Genomic DNA, 21,141 nt, shown 5'->3' on the forward strand with positions numbered 1-21,141 from the left:
CGGGGGGCTGGCAGGCAGCACTGTGGAGGGGGGCGAGGACGGAACCCGGGGAGTGGTGCCATGGTATGGCTGGGATGGTAGCGGCACGTGGCAGAAATTTGAAGATGATCGTGGTTCAGTAGACGTGTCCACTGACATGTAATTAAATAATGCGCATACAGGATGGGATCCGTTTCATTGCTCAAAATTCAAGTAACATTTAGGGCCCATCAATCAGTGGGCCAGTGTTTTCCGTAAGAATTTGCTTAAGCGGGCAAACCCTGGACTAGATTTCACCTTCTCCGAGTCTCATCAGCAGGGTGTGTGGCCTGTTAAATGCATCTGGTTTCTCTGATGTTATAGGCAACAGAGAGAACCTTGAACAGAGAGATCAGCAGCAGATGTTATACAGATCACAAAAGACCATAGGAGGTGGAGAGAGATGATTGCCAAAGTATGGCTGGTGCCACCACAACCACTGCTGTTAAATGGTCTGATGACGATAGTGGTGATGATAGAGACTCAACAAAAAACGATGGGCAATGAAATAGCAAACAGACAAGGATCTGTAGCATCACACGTGGTTGCCGCGGTCCATGGCTCATTCGGAAAATTGGAGGAGGGGTTGTTGGATCGCACATGCATGAAATCTGTGACCTGGTACAGTGCAGCAAGTAGGTTTACGACCAGTCGTCATTGTGAACATTTGAATAAAAATAAAAGGTCTGCATTCTGGAATCGTACACAAAAAATACGTATATTTTTTAATGACCTCTTTCGTCATTATTATGAACAGGTCATTGACGAGAGTAGTGAGTTTTGTTGATTGATTTCTGTGTGAAGTTTCATTGTTTCGCCGGCATTTGGCAAAGCAAACCCGAGCAGGGAGTCTCCCTAAAAGGACACTGCACACGATCTGCGAGTGTGGAGACTTAAAAAAAAGACCAACGGACCAGTGACATCCCAGCACAAAACAATTACCGAGGTGATGGACAGCACCCAAAAGTTGTGCTTTACGAGAAAAGTGACTATTTTTTCAGGGATATTTTATTTGCATTTTGTTGGCGCTTTTTTTTTGCTTTTCGGCCCACCGCTCGTAAATATTGCGCTCGGCTTGACGCCAGCGCTGCACGGGATGAAATCGCGTCTCCACGTGACTCGCATTTGGCAGAAGCTCGCGATTTACGAGCCGTGCATCGCATGCCATTGCCCGCCGGGTGGTTTGAACTCATCTCTTTAGTTAAACGTGGCCGGAGCCACATGAGAGATGGGCTTGGCCATGGAACGCCATGGCCAGTTGTGCCCCAAACCACCCTCCCCGCCCCCTTCCTTCCCCCCCCCGTTGCGAAAGCCGAAATGGGGTTCGGTGTTGGGCCTGACGGCACTCGGATGGCGGGGGGCATTTCGAATCTCGCACGCGCCAAACAACGCTGGCTACAGCGATCCTTCGTCGCAATCACTAACAACTATTCTTGGTAGGAATGCTTGTCCTGTGCTCTTGTTTGCGTGCGCGCACGCGCGTGTGTGTGGTGGCGACGAGCATAGATGTAACTGTGTGAGGAGCAGTCGTGCGGTGGTTTGCACGCTGCCCTACTATCCCAGCTGCACGGGTTTGATTCCTGGCTATGTACATGTTCAGCAAGTGGCATCTGAACCTGATGGTGGGCCACTCCCTAGATCAACTCAACCTTAAATGAGCATCTTTCATGGTGTGTGAGCAGTGGGAGAACACAGGCAGACACGATTGATGCTGACCACATTCATTCCTCGAGTGCCATTCCAGCTTTAGTTGCTGCTCGCTCGCAGCACTTGCGCCGTTGGTCTCTTAAGCTGAGATGGGGAACTTTGGTCCTTTGGCGCAGATGGGGAGCATTGTTAGTGCCCTTGGCAGGTGCGTTGTGCATGTTCTCCTTCAGCTGTGGTGTGATCAGGCCACGGCACTGAAGAAGCATAAGCAGCTGGGCTTGTGTGCGTGGTACTGTCCCTGCCACTCATTCGTACTTGTTCCACGCTTGCAAATGGAACTTGATTCAGCGTCGTGGTTAGAACACGTGACCCACAATCTACAATTTTACCAATTCAGCTCTTGATTTGCAATCAGCTCAGCCTTTCAACTTCACAAGGTCAATGAAAATGTTTCCCGCACTACTTCGTGAGCAGTCAAGCAGTGTTCGTCCTCTGGAGAGACTGGCCAGAGCCATGAAAATATGGAATTTCTATCACTGGCTCAGGGTCTCCAGGAGAGAGAATAGCTCTGCCTCATTGCTCATTTGCACAGGGAGATACTTTTGTTGTTGTTGTAACTCGCTGACTAGACATCTGTGAAAAAACCCTTCATAGCCATCGGATTCCTCCAGTCCTTCCACTCCTCCGATTAGCACGGTTAACTACGTGCGGTGTGAATGAAATTTCAACATACGTACATACAAAGATTCCGATTCTTAAAAAAGCTTTGCCCAGCGACGCACAATAAATACGCGACGGAACTGTAATTTAATTTCCGTGTCTGTCCAGAACCCAACATGGTGCAGCCTGGACTTTGGGCTGATGCCAGACAACCTGGACACGTCAGTGTCGCGGCTGGTGGTGCGCGTGTACGGCGGCAGAGGGGACCGCTTCTCAGCGCTCATCGAGTGGGACGTGCATCTCGACGGCCTTCGATACGTGGGCCCCCAGGTGATGTCACCACGCGCTGCTGTCGCGTCTCCCGCTCTCGGCTCGCGTCTGTGCCGCTACTCACCGGGGGGGGGCGTCTGTGAAAAAGAGCTTCATAGCTCATCGGATTTCTCCAGTCTTAAATTAAGATTCTGATAATAATTGTGCTGTCAAGTGGGCTTGGATAGGACACATCGCTTGAAGGGATGCTAAATGATGGTCAAGGACAAGTGCTATATAAATGCAAATGATGTTTTATTCAAATTGTATATAAGCAACATCCAGCCGCTGAGATCATTATCCTTGGTCACTTTAATGTGGCTACTGTGGCTACAAGACAGCCGCGGCCAGATTAATCTGGCCGCGGCTGTATCTCCCTGTGCAAATGAACAGATTAATCTGGCCGTGCAGCTGGACTTTTTACAACCTTGAACAGTTGGGGATAACTGTGCTACTCGCACACCGAATTCTGTCTTCGATAGGCTCAGTGCCTTTGATCCGTTCTGAACTTCTGACTCAACTCCATACACAGTTGATGCTGCTGCACCAATTGTTACATCTGACCATTGTCTAAGCACTCTAAAGTGACCCTACACACCCTCAGACATAAACTTCACGAGGCTAATGACATTACTTGGCAATACAACAATGCTGATCTGGATGGCCTCTGTGCTTCTCTTGGCACACAACCTGCTTTTCAACAAGTGACGAGTCATCAGTAAGCGCGTCGGCTGTTGCTGATGTTACACTAGCGGGCACTTCATGGGACACGTTCAACATGAGCCTGGTTTATAAGAAAAAGAGGAGCGAGAGTGTGGGCCACAGTTGAATGCAGCACCTGAAATGATCGGCGTGGCTCGGAGGTCGCAAACGGGTTTTGATTCCTTACCCGTACCTGGCCGCACCAGGGTCGCAAACGGCTACCCGTACCCGACCGGGTACGGGTAGCCGGGTATCGGGTAGGGTACGGGTATCGGGTACCCGATTGCGACCTCTGGGATGAAGCCATGTTGCAGGCGCGGGTGGGTTGATTCTAGGAACTTGAATTGTGAGAAGAGACAAGACGTTGGGAAATGAGTGACAAACGGTGACTCACCAGTGACTCACAGCCTACCCGTACCTGGCCGCACCAGGGTCGCAAACGGGTAGCCGTACCCGGCCAGGTACTGGTAGCCGGGTATCGGGTAGGGTACGGGTATCGGGTACCCGGTTGCGACCTCTGGCATGGCTGGCAGTTGAGGACGTGGGGTGGGATGTGCATTACCGCAAGATGCAACGAGTTATTGTTGTTCTCCGAAAAGCGCCGTATGAATGGATTCGTTATTATCGTCATGTCCGATGCCGAAATAGCAAATCGACTAGAATGCACACGATCTCTCCAAAACTCAAAGGGCTGAGAAGAGTGGTTGAGCCTCGATCGCACGTGGGTTGGCGACCACCGTTCACCCACCAGGTTGGTATCGGCGGCTGCGGGGCTGCAAGACGTTGTCCCGCAGAGAGCTTTGCAGCAAAAAATTGTACCGTGCTTTTATACTCCTTCACCTTCAGCAAGCCACACTGACCCAACGCTGGTGAATTATGGTCAAACGACTGCCACGAACCGCACTGCGACGGTAGTCCCCTCATCCAGCAGCGTATTGACAACGAGGCTCTCTGCTTGTTCACACGTGGGCCCGCCGGTGTAAAAATCTTTCACCGCAACGCCTCAATAAACGGTGACCTACGAGAGAGGGGTGCGCGTGCGAACGCGCAAATTAACGCGCGAGCAGACGTCTCTCCCGGGGGTTGGGGAGGTGGGGGGCGCCCGGCGAGCAGGGAAGAAATTCGAAGGAAAAACAATCGGTGGGAAGGAAGGGAAGAGGCGCGCTATTTTGAAGCGTAATCGCCGCGTGGAATGCACTTGGAGCCGCAGCTTGAACGCATCAGACATTCTACAGAGCGATGGGGCGTCCTTTGGTGTCTGCTCCATGCACGTGCCCCTTTTCTCTCGTTCCTTTATTTTTTTCTTCCCCTCTCTCTCTCTCTCTCTGCCACCATACGTGCAATTATCCGCGTGTGTGCACAGGTGCCGGCGTGTGCGTTTCGTCAAGGAAAAGCTTTTTAAGAGCGCCGCCTGTAACAAAAGTACAACATCGCGCAGAACACGGCGCGATAACTCCCTGCTTAAATAATAAAAGGAGAAGAATTGAGCGCGCATGCAATCGCTTTGTTCGACGCCTTATTTTTTATCGTATAATTTTCCTGCGAGCGTTCCCCTCCCCCCCGCCCCCTCCCGCTGCAATTCCACGGAGGCATTTGTGCGATTTTCACGTGCGGACGGGCGGAAAGCGCCGTGCGTGTTTCTCCAATGTGTTCCTAATTATTAAAGTGGTATCCCAGCAGGACGGCTGGAAGAAATGTGACTCTATCCGTCGATGGATGGTTGCCCTCCCAGTTGCTTGATGGAGTTTCAGCCAGGTGTCCGGCCGTTTCGACGATCGCAGCTTGCGGTGTTTGTACGGGAAAAAAAAGAAATATGATTTACATTCTTTTTTTGGTTGTCAAGTACTTCATATATATATTTATATTTTTTGCACTCTTCCAGATACGGGCAGATGCGCCGAATTCCATTGTGTTCGGAATGACCGACGGTTATTACGGAACTCTGAGTAATCGCAAGGTAAGGAAGAACGCCCCTACACAACGTTGTTTTTATTGTTGTGTCATCATCATCATCGATGATCTATCTTCTGCTGGATGTAGACTTCCCCAAGCAATGCAACAATTCAGCTACACCTACGCATTAGCTCGTTTCACATCTGCAATGGTGCAGTAGATGAACCCCTTGGGCATGTTCCCTCCATTGGATGCTATTCCCATCACAAGTCTCGACCACCGTCCAGTATCTTTGCAAGCGACAGCGACGTGTCCTGCCCAAGTCCGCTGTTTTTGTGATGACCCTAACTTGCGTACGTTCACTAATCCTTTTGTTCTTCCTCCAGTCTCAGCGCAATTCCAAATATGCACCCCTGCATGCTTCTTAACAGTTTTCAGCGGTTTTTTTTCTCTATTTTCTTTGGCTTTTTAAAACAGTATACGTTACAGCCCTTACTTTACAAAATATGAATTACTCTTTATACAGGAAAGCCTTAAGTGAACGTTGCGATTCTCTTTTTTTCAGGAGGGTCCTGGTTGAGATGTGTGATCGGATGCATTCTGGGTTTTTTTTGTATGTGGGAGGAAACTACAGCATTTGATTGGCTAATGCTCAAAAGCCCATGCTGGGATATGTGCGGCTGGCTTACTCTACTGACTTACTCTACTGCTATGCAGACGTGCTCCAGTCCTTGGCTGCCACTCCGTTGTTATCCTTGACCATTGTCAGTCATCCCTTCTTGCGAATGTGTCTTGCCCAAGTCCACCTACTTAATAGTTTAGGTGAAGTAATTAACCTGCATATGTTCTCCAATCCACGACGTTCCTCTTTCTGTTGCAAGCGCGCGTCGCCTCACGCTTCTTCGTGCATTTTAAGTTTTACTCCTCATTTTTCGATCGCGATCGTCTGTTACGGCTGCGAGTACACGCCGATTAATGATAAAGTTCACCTTTCGGCACACTGATACATTACTTTTCAGGATGAAGGACAGAAAAGCGTCAGAGTTAATTGTGCCCTCCGTCGTGTTGCTGTGACATCACATTTATTTCACCATGTGACACTCGTTGTTGCTTCAACCGGATTGGCCGTAGCTCACGAATCGGGTCCACTGCCCGTCGGGGATAAAAAACGAACAACGTGCGATTAAATTTAGATTTAAAGCTTTCGTGACTGCAGGGATTCATCGTCTTGGTTCTTTCGGTAAAGTCACGTAGAAGGAAAATAATAAAATAATAAAAATAAAACATAATAAAATAATTCTCACGACGTTTCGGCCACAACGCAAGCAGCCGTCTTCAGGTGGAGAACAGGTCTGTCAAGTAGACAGAGTCTGAATGGCACGCCCCAGGCTTGGAGCGACTATTTATGCTGGGATGGAGGGGCGAAGAGCGCCTTGACAAATTAATTTGCATATCAAGAGGAATTTGGCATATTTATGGATAATGCAGATATGCGATTAGTACTAATTGTGAGATGCGTAGGAGGTTTGGCGAGGGGTTTAAAGTCATTATGCCCGTACATTATGCAGGATTAGCAGTATCAAAGGGAGGGAGTAAGGTTAGAATTAATAAAGGGAAAGAAATGTTAATAATATGGCGCCGCAGCAACTAATATGCTTATATAGACTATACATTGTAATATTACACTATGTTTTATTCGTGCGATTAGCCGCGACCGGCTGCCGTGATTGTGCCGCGGCTCACCCCACGACTTCTCCGACGAGAGTTCGAAGTCGGGAGCAGAGCCAAGCGAGAAAAGTGCTCCCTGACAGCTGTCGCGAGCGCAAACCGATTTTACACTTCAACCTTTCTTGACCCTATCTTCCTGGTTCTCGCATAAATTTCGATTTAAAGCTTTCGTGACTGCAGGTGGTGACCCCCGTGTGAATTGTACGCACGGAATGGTTCAGCACTACCTCCCTATGAGTTGATGAATTTTCATAATTATTACCACAATTGAACACCGGGAGGCCTCGCGGAGTCTTAAGAATCATTTTCAGGAGGGTCCTGCCAAGTGTTTGCAGTCGTTGTTTGATGGTTTCTCTCTGCGATCCCAGTTGAGTAATTTGCGGGTAATTTTTCCAGCATTGGGTTGTTTTGGCCAATACTCAGTGACATTGGATGGGTTTTTTTTTTTGCTATTGGAGGAAACCCATGCAGAACAGGGGGAGAACATACAAACTCCGTGCAGAAATGCGCCCGAGTAGGGAATGAAACCCCCCGTGTCCTTTGTGCTGTGAAGCACAAGCATTGCCACGTTGCTACGCTCCCACCCAAATGATTCAATAGTCACGATTTGACTCGAGAATGCGGACTTGTTGGTCTGGTTTGCACATTCATCGCAGGATTATGCTATGATATTTTGTTTTATTTTTTTGCAGTAGTTTCGATTTCTTGGTTTATATTTGTTTCTGCTTTGATTTTGGCTTGCTTCGTTGTTCTCGTCATTTTGGCAACCCAGGTCAGACTTATGGGCGAGGCTATCCTGGTCTCATGCGTTCTCACCCACCAAAATGAAATTAACTTTAAAAACTGCCTTGTTTGTACTGTCTCTTGTGTATACTCCCCGTCTCGTGTGGTTTGCCTGATCCGTCCCGTCGGTTTCGTTCTGACGGAGCTAAAAGGAGACATTTTCACGAAATAAAAGAAAAAAAAAATCTGAATGTTGAATAATCGATGCGGATAAATTTCGATTTAAAGCTTTCGTGACTGCAGGGATTCATCTTCTTGGTTCTTTCGGTAAAGTCACGTAGAATTGAAATGATAAAATAATGAAAATTAATATTTTATTATGTTTTATTTTTATTATTTTATTATTTCAATTCTACGTGACTTTACCGAAAGAACCTAGAAGATGAATCGATGCGGAGTTTACTTTGCGTACTTATCCGGTGCCAAGATGCGGTAGATGCTGCCGGCAATGACGGGGGAGGTGCTTTCACTCTCTCTCCTGCAGAAGCTGGCAGACAGGACCCAGGGTAGCCTGCAGGTGGATGAGAATATCGTGCGGACTTCCTACAGCGTGTTCTCCCTAATCAGGTGAGCACCCGGGCGCGTTTGGAAAGCGGGGATAAACACCGCGCAAAGATCCAACGGCCGTCGTTGCTTGTTGACGGGCTGTGTTCCAATCGGTCCCCAATGCAAGTTTGGGCGTTGTGGACTTTCAACTCGAATTGAAAGTTACAACCACCAACTTGACTTTCAGGCTCATTACTATAGTACTGCCTTTTTGGTTTGGCCATGTTTGTTTGTTGTAGTACAGAGTTAGACTGATGGCCTTAATCTAAGTTGTCTTGTGGTTGTTGTTGTTGTAGTTTGACTTGTATTCCACTGGGATTTTTGCACACAGTTTTGGTGTACGTTGCTTTTTCTGTAATATTTTGCTGTCTTTTCTTGAATTTTCTGTTTGCACATAGTCACATAGTCACTTTAAGATGTTTTCTTGTTCATGTTTTTGTTTTTTGTTTGTTGCGGTTGCACCCGATTCAAGAGCCGAATGGCTCACAGGGCTATACCTAATAAATGAACTTGAACTTGTTAAATAATCTGGAAATCACTCCACCTCGTCAGATCTCTTCAGCTGAGCATGGTTGAGCCTTTGATGGCGCTTCTTGGATGGGCAACGATTATGCACAGCAGGTGTTATAGGCTGCTGTGGGGGCCACATTGTGGGCAGTAGAAGACAAGTGCAGCTGCCACATCTGTGTTCCCCGCGTCACCAACTGACACTGATCAGTGTGGCGAAGTATGGTCAGCCTCCAGGACGTACCTGTGCGAAGACCCACGTGCGGCAGGCAACTGGTGGTCACGCACAGACGTGGCAAGTGGTTCATGGAACGGTTGCGAATACGTGTTTTTTTTCTCTTCAGCGAAACACCGTGTATGTTGATAATTGGTTTTTTACCCTTCTATCTGGCAACAAAACTGAGACCTTTTTACAAGGAGTCATGTTTGCATAGACCGCAATACCTGCAGTCATAATCCAACCCATGTGAGACTAGGCTCTAAGGAAAGCTGTCTCGGGTGTGGACCAATCAACTTCAAGGACAGTGCACATTATCAGACTTACTCTATGACTGCAGGTATTGCGGTCTATGCAAACATGACTCCTTCTAAAAAGGTGTCAGTTTTGTTGCCAGATAGAAGGGTAAAAAACCAATTATATTTTTACTGGCAAATGAGGTTCCCATAGTGTAGAAACCGTGTATGTTTTTTCTGCATGGTGGTGCTCGAAAATAAACTGTCAATTTTTTTGACTGTTTTTTATTTTACCTGGTAAGGCCCCACTGAGCTATATAGCTCTTTTCAGAAGTGACCTGGCTATCACAAATGATAGCACAAGGAAGTGGCTTACCATAACGTGGAAATGTATAGCAGCCAAATACTCTATAACACTCTATAAACACATGCTGATTCTAAATATGGTCGGAAAAAACGGAGAAAATCTACGTGACCACGGGAAGAGAGACGTGCAGACTCAAAATATACATCAGGGCGTCAGGGCCTGGATCGAACCCATGACCTCCTGTATACCAGGCGAGGTCGTTAACATCTCGCCACTGTGGCACCCCGCGACCCTGGCGACACCACAATGTGCTGGGCATGCTGGGAGTCGCTCCACTTCGGTCTATCGAGCCAAACTCGCGGAAGGGATTTGAAATCAGCAATATTGGTCGCACACCGTTCCCAAGCCGGGAGCTGGAGTATGACGGGTGAATTGGCGACGTATTTACAGAAACAGATGGTGTGTTTAATGTAGCATGCAAAATAGCATCTAAAAGTATTTTTTGGGGGATGTGACTTTCTTTGCGAAACACCAGATTTGGTGGATCTTCTGGCTGGAAAACTTGCAGCTTAGAATGGAAGTGCTGTACATTGCACCTCCTACGAAACTTTCTTTGCCCTTGTCACTGGCGTGCCCTTGAAGTTGTGTCACGACGCGAAGGAATGCCACTTCAGGAAACCCCCTTAAAAATAAAAGCTGAGATTTGCGTTGTCATGTCGGTGGGGCAACCCTGGAAGATAACGCCAACAGTGTTACCGCTTCTAGAGTCGCTGTGTTATGACACTCTCGCGCAACACGAGAAGGCGCTCTTTCATTCTTTTGTGACGATGATGTGGGTGGTAGCCTGCACTGTCGGTCATCGACCTGACTCCCTCAGCGTTGGTCATCGGCGAACACATAAAATTATCACAAAATTATCTCATATCTGTCAGGAGCAGGAAAAATGAGTTGGCGTTGCTCAGGACGCGTCGCCAGTAGTATGTATGAATTGTGAATTGGCGACTCATTTACAAAAGCGGATTGATAGTGTTTGGATATAACATGGATCAGAGCATACAAATGTTTTTTGGATGGCCGGTGGTCGAGTCTAACGATGGAGTGGCAGCCCAAAGGAGGGAAAGTGCCCACTGAGGGATTGTAGCACGATGAGATCAACTCGTGTGGGTGCAAGATGGATTGTTTGTATGTATGTTGGATTTCTTTTGCACCGTACGTAGCCAACTGTGCTAATTATAGGTGCGTGTTAAGGACAACAAACTAAGCACAAAAAGCAGTTCTGTTGCTGCATCGTTCGACCGCGAGTAACGGCGATGGCTTACGAAGGTCTGAACGTAGCGTCGGATAGAGAATGGCTGATGATAATGGAAGAGCGTTATCGTGCGTGTACATTTTGGTCCCCAAAATGAATGAAAGCCACGTTTATATAGCGGTGGAAGTTTGCGTGCTTCACGGTAACCGTCGTGACACCGTGAGCCAACGTCACCTGAAACAACCTTGCTTTAATCATTGGTGGGTGAATCCCAGATTGGGGCCCAGGATCTCAGTGGTTTTGGCCCAGTTGCTCTTGCATGGCTATAATGAACCCCCTGAGCTACCCGCGACCACCTTGTAGAGGCCAATTTTGTTGAACTCCGAGTGGTAACCTCGAACGAAAGTATTAAATAAGTGAACTTTGATGCAAAATCATTAGTATGTTTATATTGCAATGCCTCGCAAAAGCAGTCTTCCGGTTAGGCAAAGAGCTGTCGCTCAATGGCCTGTATCACTTGGTTATGCGGGAGAGAAAAAAAACGTGCTGTTAAAGAAAAGTGCAAGATTAATAGCAGGTCTCAACACATTCACTTTTTAACATGGACATACAATGTAGCGCAAGTGTTTTTATTGGAAGTGTTGAGCCGCCAGCTTTGGCCGGGTTAAGAGCAGTCATCTATCAAGCGGAGGGGAGCTGATGAGGTGCAAAGAATGGAAGAGAAATAACGATTAAAATTCTCGGAAATGTGAGGCTCTGCAAGGTTAGGGCGCACTAGGAAACGAATCGATCTCAATACAGCGCTTCCGTTTTTTAAAATTTATATGCATTTTTTTTCTTCGCAGCGTTAAGAAAAATTGCTTTCTTTCGCTCGCTCGCTCGCCCGCTCGCTTGCCCTGCACCCCACTCTCGCACCCCGTCTCTTGGTCTATCGATAATAATCTGTTTTAACAGCTGTAATCACGCTCCAACCTCCACACAAACCTCCTTCCCCCACACTTTGTTTTACCGCCCTCCCGTCGCCCCCACACCTCCCCCCCGCCCAACCACTACCCCCTCACCACTACCCCCCCACCACTACCCCCCCACCAAGCAGCCCAAACGCCCCGACCTTTTCGCCCCGACGCCTGTGGATTTTTTTTGTCTCGTCGCTTTTTTTCTTTCTCGCGCCGGAGTGTAGAGTTACTTTGACACTTGTACGAACGCCAAGCGAAGGCGATCGAGAGTCTTATCGAATATCAGGGGGGGCTAGATTATCCTTGCGGTTCGTGCGATCACCGCCGCCCACCACCGCTGAGCCGGTTCGTGCCGAGTCAACGGTTGGATTCCCGCAAAGACCCGCGGCTGTGCCCCGGTAATCAACATCGTACGCCGTTGACGGTGATGTTGGACATTAAGGAGCGGGGAAACTCTTGTCGCTGTAATTTTAAAAGACGAGGCTATTATGCGTGGGTATTTTTTCCGGCCACTCCAATTTCCTCCCCCCACTTAAAAGAAAACTACTCGGCGCAAAGAATTGGCCACTTCCAGCCAGGATCTTAAGGAATGAAGCTTAAATGTGTAGTTTGTGTACAGACAAATTACATGGATAATACGTTGATTTTTATTTTTGAAAAATCATACCGTAGCAATCATGTAATATCTAGATAGATATTTTTTTTTTTGTTTCAGCAGGAATACCTCAATAAGCTATTTAGCTCTGTTTAATGGGCATCCCGCAACAACCCACATTTCATATTGCTGTTAACGTTCACATTTTGACGGCACATTCTATTTTTCTTTGCCCGCATATTTTAAACGTTGCCCCATGTCACAGTGAAATGGAGCATAAGTGTCTGTGAATTCCACAATATGGTGTAGTCTCCAACCTGAACGTGAACCTTTTATTTTGATCCCTAGGTATCTGTAAGGTATGCAATTAGTGTGGCTTAATGTCCCCATCTTTGCTGCATTAAAACTCAAGTAAAAAAGATGATATCATCTTGAAGGGTTTTTTTTTTTCCCCACTCAAGTGAGTGTTGGTGATGTGGCGTTCTTCCAATGGCGGAGCCAGGATTTTCAGGTAGGGGGGCAACCCCTCCAGCAATGAAAAATGATAGAGGAGTTGTTAGTAAGTAAGGACTTGTCCCTTGCTTTTTATTCGACGCGTGTGCGGCGATGGCGCAGCCATCGATCGAGGGTCGAATTCGAACCGCGTTGTGTGATCGGCATCGCGCTCGCTGAAGGTGAATGCCTTCAGGGAAGTTGTGTACTGTACTGTATACGCAACTCCGCACAATTCTGTGAGTCACTTATAACGGCTTTGTCATTACTTATTGCCAATTATGGACTCAGACTATCGTCCTATCATCTCATAGAGTCCCTGGCACGTAATAACATGCTACACAGTGGCAGTGGGGGTCACAAAATGCCGATTTATTACTAATAAACCCCAATGATCCGATCGAAATGAGGGATTTCGTTTGGATGATTGGGGGGGGGGGGGGAACGTGCCACCCCCCCCACTGGCTCTGCCAGTGCATTGATCTGTCAATGCCGCCCCTGTGATCCAGCGGTGGTGGTTTCTTCATTCTTTGCTCACTCTTACGGTCCACAGGTCAATAACTGTTGACCTTCTACAAAACTTGTACTCGTGTTATTGATCTCGGAGGAATGATGCTGGGCTAAATTGACCTTGACCAGCATTGTGAGTTTGCAGATGTTTTTCTAGAAGGCACTGTTATTGACGAATGGGTTGAATTTTTTTTTCTCTCTCTTGGGTCTTTTTGTTGCCCACTTTATTTTCTCTTGCGCCCTAGGCATCATGTTATGGATAGCGTGCCATCCGTTTGTAAATTTCACGGAGCAAGCGCATCCTGTGTGTGTCGGAGAATGACCCCGGGAGAGATATTTTTTTTTTGACGGCTTTTTCCAGAAAAATCCTTTTCGGGCTTTTTCATCTCTGACACACTCTGCCACGACAGTGTTTGTTGCATGACGATAGCAGTGATATTTTTTGTAAATCTCAGACTCGGAATGAGGCAAAATAGGTGCAAAAAAATTAACCCGTAAAAACTAAGTTTTTCACTATAAATCCTTTATATGCGTGGCATCGGTTTTATTTTATTATTCATTTCTGTTTTTCTTGAGTAAGAGTTTCATTTTTTATCACATTGGTATTTTAAATTAAATATGAAATTTTATTTTTCCTAAAAAGTGGAAAATGTTGGAAAAAAAATTTCACGAAAATAAATTGTCACAGCACAACGAGTCTGTGTGCAAAATGTCAGCTCGATTGGATCACGGGAAGTGGGTTAAAAAACGACCGAAAGATTTGCACGGTCGTAAGCGCGCAAGCAAGCAAGAAAGCAAACTTAATATAAAGGATTTAAAAACAAATTGAACGTGATATTTTTCTGAACATCCATCGGTGATCAGACTGTGCCATCGGTTTCGCCCTGCTTGAGAACCGTTTTTAATCACGGGTGGCTCAAATCTGGATTGGAAGGCAGGAGCTCAGCTGTGCTGGCTTAGTTCTCTGACCTCCGACCCACCCGGCTACCTCTGTTCCAAACTCTCACAGCGAGCGGCGTGTCAGAAAACAACCCGGTGAAGATGCTATCGAGAGTGTCAAAAAAGTGCCAGTCCTTCGCCAATTCCGTCTCCCGTTTCCAAACCATTGCTACAGTGGGGTTGAGTCTTTCTTGAGGGCGACCACCGTTGGCTTCCCCAAAAAAGCGGTGCCCATTTTATTGATTCCCAGAGGGATGTCGGATTGAGTCAAATCCTTCAAGCAGGATATCACCTCGCAACCTTCTGATTGTGAGAGGACTCGCTTCTGCCGATGAGCTACACGGCCAGGATTTTTCAGGAGGAATGTGGTAGACATCGTTTCTTGTCTCTACGTTAGGGGTACGTGTTATACGTTTCCTGCAATGAATAGTCATCGTATCTCAATGAAACCACGATTTTTCATTCTCATATTTGGAATTGGCCAAATGAAGCGAAGATAAAGAGCGTAATGTCATTAATTTTTTTAGCAGTCATTTGTGACTTGCTTGAAACCATAAACTCACTAAACCTGAGAGCCCTGTTTTAACCATGGGGGGCTGAAACCCGGATTAGAATCCAGAATCTCATTGGTAACCAACTCACTGCTTTGGCATTGGCGTTGAGACCACGCGCAACTTGGCAAGCAGCTTTATAATAATTATCATCTCGTCAGAACTGGGGAATGCAAAGCTGGTCTCAGCAGCGGTTGCATGGGCGTCCGCCATGCCGAATGCAAGTGCTGTAGGCTGCCGTGAGGCTTCTTCAGCAGCAGAGGGCCTTGCAGGAAAATCCCTTTTTTTCTTCTTGGTTCTTTCGGTAAAGTCACGTAGAATGGAAATAATAAAATAATTCTCACGACGTTTCGGCCATAACGCAAGTAGCCATCCTCAGCTGAAGAACAGGTCTGTCGAGAAGACAGAGTCTGAATGTCTTCTCGACAGACCTGTTCTTCACCTGAGGACAGCTGCTTGCGTTGTGGCCGAAACGTCGTGAGAATTATTTTATTGTTTTATTTTTATTATTTCCCTTCTACGTGACTTTACCAAAAGAACCAAGAAGATGAATCCCTGCAGTCACGAAAGCTTTAAATCGAAAAGAAAATCCCTTTGTTGCATTGTGCAATGCTACAACATCTATGCTTCCCGCCTTCACCATCCTGCAGTGACTCGGGGTGGTCATAACTCCCCCCCCACACACCACCGGAATGGCTTGGGGGAGGCCCTCATCCAGCAGTGGATTGCCTCTTGAAAGGTCTGTACGTAATTATTGTAAGCAATCCTGGATTGCGGGGAACCTTGGCCGTGGGGGCGAGGGCCGCACAGTCTGACCCAGACATTTAAGTGGCGCTATCGGTGATCGTGCCGCCCTCACCGACACTCCGAGCCTAACCCCGCTGGACCCTTGTTCCCAACCAGTGCGTTTATCTGCGATGGAGCGGAATGCCTGGCACTCGGTGCACGGTAACAAACTGAGATTTGACATTGGCCCTTGCCCCATCTGCCGCTCCTTTGTTGTTGTTGGTGGTGGTGGTGGGAGAGGGGAGTGGAGGGTGGTTGGGGGGAGTGGCGCGCTGCATGATAGTGGCTACCGCTTTTCTGATCTCGGCGGCGATGAGCGCCTATCGATCGCCTGCTGTGGTCGCAACGAGCAAGGGATATCAGAATCTTTTTACTGAAGCAGGTATCCGATGAGCTATGAAGCTATTTTTCACAGATATCATTTAGGGGGGCGGGTCAGATAGCTACAACAACAAACAATAAAAAAAACGATAGGAGTGAAAACTATAGGAAAGGTAAGCAAATCACAATTTTTTATTTTTATTTTACCAGGTAAGGCTCAATAAGCTATTAGTTCTTTTTCAGAAGAGACCTGGCCATAAATAATAGCTCAACGAAGTGGTTTATCATGAGCGCCGTGCTCATCCTGTGTGGAAAGCCTGTGTATCTGTGGTGCCAATTCTACATTTCGACATTTCATGGTGGACTACAAAGTGGTAACCTTTTTAGCAGGGTGGCTAAGGTCCACCCGCCTGACCGAACTTGCACCCATTGGATTATGAGCTTACACTATCTTAATGGCTGCAATACCTAAAATGGAAATAACAAATCCGTGCATAAAATCACAACAAAATGGGGGGGGGGGGAAGCAGCCACCCAGGGGTCGCTGTCGATTGTGATTCCGTGGCGTCGTTAAACAAACGAAAACAAAAACTATTAATTTAACCCAGTGATGTGAGGAGGAGGAGGTGGGGTGGAGAAGTTTAAAAAATGAAAGTTAAACTCGAGTGAAAATTTCAAAATAAATACTTTTTTACGAAACCCCAATGCAGAAACATGTTAGCTAATTGAATTAAAGTAGCATAAAAAGTGTGTTATTACATGCTCGGAGAGGCTCGGAGGAACCAGATCGCTTTAAATACGAGCAGGGCCCCAAAAGACTTCTTTTATTTCTTCCTAAACCGACAAATGTAACTTTTTACTGGGCGCGCGCGCGCGCATGCTCGCTGCTAAGTGGAGAGACATGCCCGTTGAGTGTGTACTGGCTGCTTCGGTGTAAGCCGAGGCTAATTTGGCACCGTGGCACATTCCTTATGCGCCACAATTCCCGGACAACGATAATTGTTGCTAATTCATTCCACGGCGGAGCTGCGGCGGGCACGCCGATGCTGCCAACTGCGGCGGCTTGCGTTTGATTCCCGGCCGCGGCTAGCATAGGCGATGTCTGAATTGGTCGAAGAAGTGCTGCCCCCCTTCCCCTCCCCTTCCCTCCACCATCCACACCGACCAGTGTGGTGAAGTACGGTCGAGAAACCCCCACGACCCACACTGCGTTTGTCGGCTGTCATCCAGTATGCGTACGTAGCCGTATGTTTCTGGTGAAGCCACTGCAGTTGATAAAAAAATTGCAGCGTTTTTTCTACTACGTTGATGAAAGTGTTGTGGCTGTGACATTTAAAGTAACTTGCAAGTTTTCCCCCCTCCCCCACTCTTTTACGAAGAGTCAAACTTGTGTTGGACACCCCGGTAGGAATGGGGATTGTTTGGTTCTATTTGTATGCGTCTTGGTAATTTGTTTAGCTTTCTTGTACTGTGCACTCCTGTCGTGTTTCTGTATTGTTTGTTGTTGTGACGTTCTTACCCCGTGCCCTGACTGAACGTCTGAAAAAAAAGCTTTATAGCTCATCTGATTCCTCCAGGATAAATAAATATTCTGATGAAGAGATACACCCAAAAAACTAATACCCCTGATCATGTGGTCTCACGTGTTATTTTGTAGGTGCTCCTCACCATACCTTTAAATAGCATTCTTTCCATTAAGAAATCTTCACTTATGTAGATAGCCCAGGGCACTTGGGCAAAGTTTATACCTGAGAAGGTGGTGGTGGTGGATGTGGCTTGGGCAGTCCTTTATCCAGCAGTGGAGTGACCGTGGCTGATAATGATGATGATATCCCTGTAGGTAGTAAATTGCTCAATCCGTCCATCAGTATCAGCGTCGAGTTCGGAGGTCGATGGTCAACGTATGGCAGGACTTTCCTTCGAGAACAACCTCTCATCCCCCCCCCCCACCAAGTCTCTCTTTGTCTTCCTCTTCCCCAAGAGAAGGCAGCTTGGCAGTAACATTTTCCTTGTTAGCCTCGGACACCATCTCTTTCCTCCCTCGGACGAAATCCCTGCATCGTCCTTTGTTATCCCATTATTTTTAACACGTCTTCATTCGTTGATTGCTATCAAAGCGAGCTAATCCAATTGAGGGTTTGTTAGGGCCTCTTCAACGTGACATGATCATCATTCATCCCAGTGCTTGAAGCTGTACCCTCGGGAAAGGTACAAATTGAAGGCCGATGTCCACAAAAAAAAAAATCAACGAATGTTGATTAAACCATTGCTCCAAGAATAAAAACGTTAATGAACCCTTTCTCGGGGGGCGGCGAGGGGGGGGGGGGTCAAAGGTGTGGGAATAATTCTGCCCTCTTTGACAGACGTTGATATCGTTGAATGATTCCTTAGAATTAATTCGGTGGCAACGCCTAAAGAAAGACCGCGTGTGCAGGAATGTGGCACCGTGAGCCGAGTCGGTTGACAGAATTATTAAAGATGCGGACAGACCTTTCACGGCCGGCCCTGCACGGCGTAGATTTTGCGAGAGACACTCTGAGGACGTTGCGTGTTTACGTGCGACTTAGCGCCCTGTACGATTGAAACTTTGTTGCCGTCTTAAATCGGGTCACACCGGGTGTAGGTGGTCGGTGGTGCGTCGCCGATGGGCTCTCGGCGTCGTTAACATTCGCAGAGATTTCTCGGGGTGAACCTAACGCCTTGATTTCAACAATCCCCACACCGCGTCGTTTTTTGTTTGCCGACTGACCGCGTGGAGGAGACACGAGGGTTTAAGGAGGCACGGCGCTGCAACCCGGAGATGTTGCTCCTGAGACCTTCTACAGTTCTGCCACAAATATGTTTTGTGTTTATGGGGGCATTACCCCACCCCCTGAAACCTCGAATGCACGGGTTCCCAATATGGCCCCCCCCGCACCCCCTACACCCCATTTGAGATCAACTCAACCCCCCCCCCCCGTTCCCCCCTCTCTCCATGGCACTAGTCAACACGGTGTTAGTAAGCAAATGTGTTTCACGTTGTGTATTCATGCGCTTTGCGTTCGTATGGCACGAGTTTCGCGTTTGTGTATGCGTTGTGTTACTACGGCATGTTTTTCATGTTCTATATCAGTGTGTGTTGTGTTAGTAATGCTCGTGTGTCACGTTGTGTATTAGTGTGAGTAGGGCACGTGTTTCACGTTGTGTATGCGTTGTGCTACTACGGCATGTTATTCATGTTCTATATTAGTGTGTGTTGTGTTAGTAATGCTCGTGTGTCACGTTGTGTATTGGTGCGAGTAGGGCACGCGTTTCGGCGTTGCGTGTTAGTGTGCGAGCGAGGGACGTGTGTCACGTTGCGTGTCAGCTTGTGTTGCGCGAGTCCGGCGTGTGCGTGTTTCATGTCGTGTGGTAGTGAGGTTGTCGTCGCAACAGATCGCTGCCGTTAGCTGCGCCGCGCATTCGCCCCCACCGGGGCTTCATGGAAGCGCCTTGCGCCTCTTCAGCTGTTCCGCCATAGCCACTTTGTGCCACGTTCGACTTTTGAGGAAAATACAACTTCCTCGCGGGGACCGGGGTAATCTCCGTCATTATTTAACGCAATTACATCCCGGCAGTTATTCGCAATGCACTGCGCCCGTCACGGTTTACGCCTTGTTACGCTTTGGCGGGCCACATTGCGTAAACAAAACAAGCGCGCACCCTAAAGCCGTACTTGCTCCCACCTCGTGTCGTGTCGAGATTTAGAACGGATTGAACAAAAGAATATTGAAAACACTTAAACCTGATAAGAGAAGTAGGTTAAGAAAACATTAATTATGTACGGTAAAAGCGTCTCCCCTTTCCTCCGCAGTTTTCTTTATTTTTAACAAAGGTTTGGCAGGTGAAGCAGCCTTCACATGGCAGTGATTATGCCTTGGCCAGAATGCGCACGCACGCGCGCGTGTGTGTTTGTATACGCGAGTGTGAGCGTGCATGTGCATATGTGCGCGGGGAGCACTTGCACTAACAGTCTGTTGAAGCTACATGGAGGATATTTGTCTTTGGGGAGCGGTAGTGTAGCGGTTAGCGCTAAGAAGCTGGCGAACCCCGAGTTTGATTCCCGCTCACGGCCAACACCGGTCTTGGGCCTCGCCTAGGTCGACTCAGCCTCATACGAGTACCTGGTGCGGTGTGTAAACATCGCCACTGTGGCGTTGGCCACCCACCCCCTCGTGTGCCCTGCCGACCTCAATAGGTGCTCAGGAACTGCATTTGCCCCCCCCCCCCTCTAAAAGTCCGTTCAAGACTATACGGGGGGGGATCTTTGTCTCTGCGTGCGGGCGCGAGCGCGGGAACGTGCGGAGCAAGCTGTGCCGATTTTAGACGTCTGGTTGCATTGGGTTTGTAAAAAAATAAAAACATGTGCCGGGAAGAAACCAAAAAAATCCCATCATTTGTAAGACAAGGGAGAGTAAAGTGGTGAAATTCCACTCGTTAACCAATTGTTGCTAAACCACTGCTTCGTTCCTTGTTGCGGATGCCACGAAGTCGCCTTTAATACAGCACAGCTTTCTTAGATTTGTGAAGTATAATTCTGTGTTTTAGAGGCAGTTGTGCGTATATGTGTGTGGGGAGCGGTAGTGTCGCGGTTAGCGCGCTGCCCTACGACCCCGGCGACCCGAGTTTGATTCCCACTCGCGGCCAACACAAGTGACTGATTATCTGACCTGGTAGTGGGCTTCCCCTAGGTCGACTCGGCCTCAAATGAGTGCTTGGTGGAGTGTGTAAGCACATCGCCACTGGGAGAGACAAAGGCGGCCGGGTGTGGAGTTGGACACTCAACCTCTCGTGTGGCCTTCACAGGTGCTCGCTAACAGCACTTGCCCCAACAGTGTTTTAAGGCTACACGGGGGATCTTTGTCTTTTCCAGGTTGCACACAGCTCAGCGCGCCATCAAGCAGACCCAGGCAACCGTCAAGAGAGTTCACAGAGACATTGAGGAGCGACTGCGCTCCAAGGCCAGCCACATACTCATGGTAAGCCTCTTCTCCCTTGCTCCACACAGCAGCAGCAGCAGAAGCATGTATGTTGAACTTCTTTCGCACCATACGTAGCCAACCGTGCTAATCGGAGGTGCGGGGGAAGGACAACAAACTATCTTCTTGGTTTTTTCGCTAAAGTCACGGCTGCTTGCGTTGTGGCCGAAACGTCGTGAGAATTGTTTTATT

The 21,141-nt window shown here is 47.8% G+C and overlaps 1 protein-coding gene across 3 annotated transcripts in view; it reads left to right on the forward strand.

The window, feature by feature from the left end:
- The window catches only part of UVRAG (UV radiation resistance associated), a 104,023-nt gene that overhangs the window by 14,781 nt on the left and 68,101 nt on the right, over nt 1-21,141 (forward strand). For all 3 annotated transcript variants that reach the window (XR_009756472.1, XM_061570148.1, XM_061570149.1), the window contains exons 4-7: nt 2,494-2,655; nt 5,219-5,293; nt 8,225-8,307; nt 20,844-20,949. Coding sequence is in view for 2 of the 3 variants with exons in the window: in XM_061570148.1 (XP_061426132.1) it covers nt 2,494-2,655; nt 5,219-5,293; nt 8,225-8,307; nt 20,844-20,949 (426 nt within the window). In the remaining variant the exon portion in view is untranslated. The remainder of the gene's footprint in view (nt 1-2,493; nt 2,656-5,218; nt 5,294-8,224; nt 8,308-20,843; nt 20,950-21,141) is intronic.

The sequence above is a fragment of the Lethenteron reissneri genome, chromosome 45, assembly GCF_015708825.2.
Source record: "Lethenteron reissneri isolate LAM-NWPU_2019-01 chromosome 45, ASM1570882v1, whole genome shotgun sequence".
In the NCBI taxonomy this organism is placed as follows: domain Eukaryota; kingdom Metazoa; phylum Chordata; class Hyperoartia; order Petromyzontiformes; family Petromyzontidae; genus Lethenteron; species Lethenteron reissneri.